The following is a 7,192-nucleotide window of genomic DNA, read 5'->3' on the forward strand; positions in this document are numbered from 1 at the left end:
ATCGTCAATTGAATCGGAGCACGCCTAGGCGTGCTCCGATTCAGCCATCAGAGGCCGCTTTTTTTTTGTCGGAGACAGCGATCATGGGGACGACGGGACATCGCCAGGTCCAGTCGTTGACCGCATATGCCAACAGGAATTCAGAACAAAAGAGAAAAGAGATGGCTGCAGTTCTGGATGGAGAGTCTCCAACTGCAACCAATGCTGCTACCCGTGCTCTTACAGCGCCAACAACGAGCGTTCAGCGATCACAGCAGCAGACTGAGTTCCACGATCCCGACATTGATGAGTACATCGCAACTTGTGACCCAACAGTGCAATCCCCAACTCACCAACGGTCTCTGATGCAGAAAGCTACGAAGACCATCAACTTTTCCGGAGCTCAGTTTGGTGCAAACTGCAATGTTCACCTGCACCTGTAGGCTGTAGGCTGTAGTCACTGCGAAGAAGAGAAGCTGAACTGACCTGGTTTTTAGCTGACTAGACCGCCCTTGTTTTATCTCTGTGTTGTGACTGTGTACATTAGTCATTATGTAACATGTCTGAAGTACTAAACTGGCGACTAGTTGTGTTCCTTGTCTGGTCTAGTGTGCGTGCCTTGAGTAGGTACTAGGTATGTGTGAAGTACTACATGTAGTAGTACTAGTAGTACGAAGTAGTTCGTGCAATGCATGTCAGAAAATTGTTTCAAAGCATTCGTACTCGGACTCAAGTGCTAGAATCGGAGCCCTCCGCGCTAGCGCGCGTCGGGCTCCGATTCCGCACTTTCGTCCTCGTACTCATGCTCGATTCCATACATCATGTCATGTACGAAACTCCGAGTAACGGCGGAAAAAGATGTGTTTCCTTCATTGCTGTGTGATCATTGTACAATCATGACATGATTAGTAGATGGAATTTACCACACTCTACAGTACCAGTGGATCTACGTGTCATGCTCACAAAATTAAAAAAATAATAATACTGCCCAGAATTTGAATGGATGATCGATGGAACGATTTGTCGTCCCGGTCCTTTCGCGGACCAAGCAAACTACCTCTTCGACTTGTTGGTGAAGGTGGGCTGGAGGTTGACCATGGTTGACGTCGAGTAAAAGCGTCGCTGCCAACAGTTTACTTATTCTATTAGTGCAAGTCCATGTAGCGGGGAAGGATAGGTATGGTCCCGCAGCGTGAACCTTTTAATCGATAGCAATGAACGGAAGGTTTTCCGACGCTGCGTCGACCTCATCGTCAAGCGGGACGAGTGGAAAACGCCATCGCTTGCCATGGTTGAACGGCTATGGCCGTGGCTGGGTCCTGCATCATTGTATCATGGTGCTGATTATCATACCTGGATTGGCAGCGGCCGGCGGAGCAATCATCGAGCATTTCCTGTACGCGCCTGGCTCCAGGCCCAGCTTTCACGTGAAGTGGATGCCGCTGGGAGCGCTGATCGGCGCACCGTTCATTCTCCTGCGAGTATTCTGGCGTTGGCCCCGCTATCTGATCTACGTAGAGATGTTTATCTATGTGTTGCAAACGATAGGGTACTTCGTGGCTGTCAACAGAACGGTGATTGTCGGTGGTGACTTCTACACAGTCAACTCTGGCATTCGCGACGTATTTCAGGAGGACACCAGCGCTCCGGGAGTCAACATCTTTCGGCGCATCAGCACGCCGGATCACACGTGGACGTGGCTGCGGCACGTGGTGTCGACCGTGTACAGTTCGGACACGGCCCGGGGTCTGGTCAGCAGGCCTATGCCGCCCACACGCCTCGCCCTGCTGACCAGCCTCAAGCTGCGGCAGTACCGCGTCATGCCAGTCTGCTGCTCGGAGTTCATGCAGGTGCTGTTCCCGAGTGTTGCCGACGTCTGCTATCCGATGTTCAGCGAGCGCTACGAAAGCCGAGAGGACTACGGCGAGAATCTGACTTTCTCGTACTCGGACCGTCCGTCTATCGCCACCACCGGGTACCTGATGAACCTGAGGTCGCAGTCACTATCCGGCAAGTTCTCTGACTACCCTCTCGCCGGCTTCTCGACGTACTTTGCGCCGGGAATACGACGCGACACGGCGCTGCGTCACCTGGATGCCATGCGGCGGAGCGCCTGGATTGACGAGCAGACACGTGCCGTGGTCGTGGAGCTGGCTCTGACGTCGATCGATTTCATCGACAGCCCCGTGTGGGCGGCGGCCACGTTTCTCGTCGAGCGCGACGTCATGGGAAGGTTCACCGCGTCGCAGCCCAAAGTCTATCTGAACCACTTTGATCACGCACAAAACGACCAGTCGCTAACAGGCGGCGGAAGCCTGTCGGGGTGTCCGAACGCTTCACAGAGTGCGCGAGCCATCGACCTGACGTCCCCGGAGCAGATCCAGCGGGCGATGAACGGGAACGGCACGTGTCCCCGCAGCGAGCCGGGCCAGTACATTAAGGTGTTCTACCAGAGCGTGTTTGCGATCATGGTCTACACCACGTTCCTGGCAGTGCGTGGCCTGTGCAACGACTGGAAGGAGCACGTCAAGCGGCCGTTCAACTGGATGGCTGCACTCTGGGGTGTGCTGCTGTGCGTGACCTGGGCCTATCAGCTGCTCGCCTTTGACTTGCTAGAGTGCACATTCAACGCTGCGCGACAGCCACCGTTCGCAGGCCTGGAGGAGAACTCGGCCGAAGGACTGCTCAGCACACTGGCGCCGAAGAGCGAGTTTCTGCCGTTCGCGTTCGTCGAGACGCAGAGCCGTCGCTTCCTGGCCATCTCCATTTTCATTCACGTCTTCAGCAGCCTCCGCTTCCTGGTGCGCCTCAAGTCCCTGGGCATCATGGTGCGGACGCTGTGGTTCTCGGCGCCGAGCCTCTTCTCCTTCTCCATCTCCTTCCTGGTCATCTTCTCCGGCTTTGTACTCATGTTCTACTACATCTTCAGCGTGGACGCGCGGTCGTTTCACGACATACCCAACACCATCACCACCCTGTGGTTGGGCATGATCGGCGAGCTGGAGGTGACGGACGAGCTGTTCCGCGCCCGCGACTGGACCATCGGCCTCTACATCGTCTTCACGTTCCTCTCCGCGTTCGTGCTGCTCACGCTGATCATCTCCATCGTCAGCAACGCTCACGAGAAGGCGCAGAGGGAGAGCTCCCACGTGTGCGTCAACGCCAGCACCGAGGACCTGCTCGCCGAACCGCGCACCGGTCGCAGAGCCACCATCATCAACGCTGATCCCACGGAACTAGTGGCCGAAAGTGACGTGCTTACCTCGGTCGTGGAGCGCTGGAAGCATGTGAGTACACTGCGCAGCCGCTCTCGCCGTGTCAAGCCGACCACCGCCAGTGACCAGCAGTCTCTTACCAATGCGGATGCTATGGATGCCCAGTCGGCCGTGGAACTGGCACCACAGGGGACCTCGTCCAATGCAAGCGGCCACGCGGTAGCTTCCGTCCGCCATGCACGTGGGCCGGCTGACGACGACACCTCGATGCAGGAGCGTGATTCCCAAGTTTAGCCGGGCTAGTATTATGCGTATGTGTGTGTGTGTGGGGGGGGGGGGGGGGTTGAAGTGGGAGACCCTTGAACTTGAAGCATGCGTATCGTAACTTACAAACTCCGCTATAACTTGCGTGAACTTAGACACAGCATCTTGAACCCTGATGCACCTCCATTGATACTCTAGTAAACTTGAAATGAACTTTTTTATAATAACCTACTAGGTACTGTTGCCCACACGGCCTGACGTCAGTTGTTTAGGTTGTGCAAAGATTGGAAGAAAAATTCCATTTAGAACCACACCGTTGGACTTGGCTCCCTGACTATACTGACAGTTTTGTTCTCTAGCGTCTCTTGCGTAGTTGTTCTTACTGCGATACGTTCTAACAATAATGAGATGCCTTTTGTCGGCTCTTCTGCCTGGATTTCGTTGACAGTTGCGTTAAGCCCATGGATCCTTCCATGAGTGGCATGCGAACTGTAACTATTATTATTATTCTCTTGCCACAGCCTACATGTACATGCACGTATCTCCTGCTAGTTCAGGATCGATGACATGAAGCTGTGCCATGCCGCACACATACAGTGAACCTGTCCCCCGACGACTGCTCAAGGAACTCTGAACACGCGCGCGTGGTCTCCTTATCCAGGGTCATTTGACTGGAAATAGCATCCCCTGATCCTGGTTTTGGTGGTCTTCCAGGACAGGGGGTCACCCTATCCGGATGGTCGCCTCGACAGGTTTTACTGTTCATTGTATTTGTCTCGCATTGTTCTCTCTTGGGAGTCGTAAAATAGGTATTTTACGACTCCCTGGTTCTCTCACACTCACACTCACTGCCACGATCGTTAGATACTTGAACAACGTACACGAGAGAGGGGGGGAGGGGGCAGAATAATTCTGTCCTGTGCCGCACAGACGGGCGCGTGCACGTGCTAGTGCGTGTGTGCGCCTGGACTCCCAGCTGTTCAGATGCATCCAGTGCCAGAGTCCGATGGCACAGGAAACAAAGAACTGTTTGCTAGATATTCACTATCACAATGGATTCCTGACAGCTTGTCCTACCACCCTGACTGAGACTGACTTGCACATTTTGTTTCCGCTGGTTGGAGACGTCTTCCCTCGAAGACAAAGAAACGAGAGGCATGGACATGCCACATGACCTGTTTTTGGTCGCGATTGGAAACAGGTGTATCGTAGTAGCCAGCCACATGCATAGATCCATAAACGCGGGGAGGGCCTAGGGGGGGGGTATCCAAGTTTCACCCACCTCCGAAGTTCGCAGAGCTTTGGGGAATCTTGAAAAGATAATATGAACACTTCTCCAAATTTTGCCAGAGTCCTGGGCTCTTGCGAGAGGACTTTTCTCTTTAGAAGAGTGTACGCACCCAGAAGAAGAAAGCAACCGCCAGTTTGTGACCAGCGGGGTAAACAGTTCTGGTGCATGTACAGACGTATACAATGTATTTGTATGCCATCACTAGTGTGCCAAAGAACACAGAGTTGAAAAAACTTCAAAAATCATAAATACTATCCCATGATGTACATGCACTGCTACTTCACCAGCGGATGATGAGCTGGAACAAGCAGGAGAATGTCAAGCAGATAAAAAACAACACAGAAGGGATAAGCCGCAAACAGCAGAACGGGCGTACCAGTGAGGACTTTCTCCCAGCGGTCAGATATAGGCGAGATCAATCAAGCAACGCTCTTGCAGAAGCACCACAAAAGAATAGGGGCCCAGCCCAGGAGAAGAATGCAGCGAAATATATGGGCACAAGGCATGGAATACAGCAGCACAATGCATGGTCCAAGCAGGCTAGCACAGCTTCCAATTGACCAAGTTTCTCCACCGAAAAGTTTACTCATATACTTATTTTTGAAGTAGGATTTCAAGTTGCCGGCTCGAACAGGTCCGCTTGCAATATGGTATCGGAAAAGAAATACGGGAACTTTTGACATTCTTTCGAGGAAGTTCACGTCAACTATGCAGCGCCATCAAGAGGAGTTGCCAGCGCAGTTGAGAGAATGAGAGAATTTTTTTTGCAACACTGTTGCCTGGAGTGTGTGGCCAGGGTTTGGGCTATAGCGCTAGAGCCTTTCAGATTATCATGGGCACAAGGCATGGAATGCAGCAGGACAATGCATGGTCCAAGCAGGCTAGCACAGCTTCCAATTGACCAAGTTTCTCCACCGAAAAGTCTACTCATATACTTATTTTTGAAGTAGGATTTCAAGTTGCCGGCTCGAACAGGTCCGCTTGCAATACGGCGTCGGAAAAGAAATACGGGAACTTTTGACCGCTCATAAAAATATAAGAAGGTAATAAGGTAGCTATTTAGCTAGCTGTCGGGAGATTGGAGAAATAAGTTTAACTTCTGCATTCTTTCGAGGAAGTTCACGTCAACTATGCAGCGCCATCAAGAGGAGTTGCCAGCGTCGTTGAGAGACGTCCCCGCTGTTCACAATACCAGCTAGCTATTTAGTGTGTGCCACAGTGGCAGTGTCGAAGGTGTGTGTGTGTGTGTGGGGGGGGGGGGGGGATTCGATCTGCAAAATCAGCTTGCAAACGGGCAACTTTTCTCCTGTGACGGCTCAACTGTGTTCTAAGAAACCCTGTCTGATAAAAAATGGGGATAATCTGAAAGGCTCTAGCGCTATAGCCCAAGCCCTGGCCACACACTCCAGGCAACAGTATTGCAAAACAAATTGTGGGTTGACAAGATGCAGCAGCGGTGGCGGCCGATAGTAGTGTGCTTCACTGCTTGGAGGGTGAGCGGTCGGCCGGCGGTGTACGCCAGCTGATGCTGCGCTTGCTCTCCGGCAGAACGCTCCAGTTCGGCGAGGGCGTCGTGCTGCTCAGCCACTTGAAGTCGTCCACCGACTGCCAGTTGTTGCACTGGCGGTTCAAGCCAGACAGCTGCAATAGAACATGGTTAAACAACATGAGAAACAAATCAGAGTTCAGGTACATTGTACCAATAAAAGGCCATAATCATAGTACTCCAAACCAAAACTAATAGATGCCTGGATGTGGAAGAGAATTAAAGGAAAGAAAGAGATGTTTGGAAAGATTGAACAGGGTGTCTCCACATCTGGCCAAGTGTTAGATGTGCCACACCAAAACGCACAGACAGCTGGCAATACGCACGCACACGCACACGCACACCCACAACACACACACCCACAACACACACACACAGAGCAGCAGCAGTAGCAGAAGCATCAGCATGCCTCACCTCGAAGTGATCGGAAAGCTGCTCGTACAGGTAGTTGTACGGCGCTACCCGGATGGCACTGCAGTCCTCGATGATGGCACGGCTCGTGACGTGCAGGTAGACATCACACGACGTAGACTCGTGCATCCTCATCTAGCAGTGGCAACATGCAAAGAAAAAAAATTAATCATTGAATTATAATTGCATACGCAACGCGAGTTATTACAACGATGGACACGAGGACTGGGCATGAATATGCAAAAACGGGTTTGACGATCAAAACAAATGAACAAGAAAAACAAGAAAAACAAGAAAAAGGACCCAAATCAGGGGAAAGGTGTCTGTTTTAAAAAGCAACATCAGAATTTTTTCCGGAAACCACATTTCAACAGTTGCCGGTGTACAGCTACACGTTACACGGTACAGGATAGCTGAGCACACAACATGGACGATGAACGAACAGACATTGCCATATATTATGCAGAAGTACTGCGCCTGCACTCC

The 7,192-nt window shown here is 51.9% G+C and overlaps 1 protein-coding gene across 1 annotated transcript in view; it reads right to left on the minus strand.

Annotated features, from left to right (window-relative positions):
* Positions 1–4,973: 4,973 nt before the first annotated feature.
* The window catches only part of LOC135819719 (tubulin-specific chaperone C-like), a 14,844-nt gene continuing 12,625 nt past the window's right edge, over positions 4,974–7,192 (minus strand). The window contains exons 7-8 of the mRNA XM_065332974.1: positions 6,710–6,841; positions 4,974–6,390 (exon numbers count right to left, since the gene is read on the minus strand). Coding sequence (XP_065189046.1) covers positions 6,229–6,390; positions 6,710–6,841 — 294 coding nt within the window. The 3' untranslated portion in view covers positions 4,974–6,228. The remainder of the gene's footprint in view (positions 6,391–6,709; positions 6,842–7,192) is intronic.

This window comes from Sycon ciliatum, chromosome 6 (genome assembly GCF_964019385.1).
Source record: "Sycon ciliatum chromosome 6, ocSycCili1.1, whole genome shotgun sequence".
In the NCBI taxonomy this organism is placed as follows: Eukaryota; Metazoa; Porifera; class Calcarea; order Leucosolenida; family Sycettidae; genus Sycon; species Sycon ciliatum.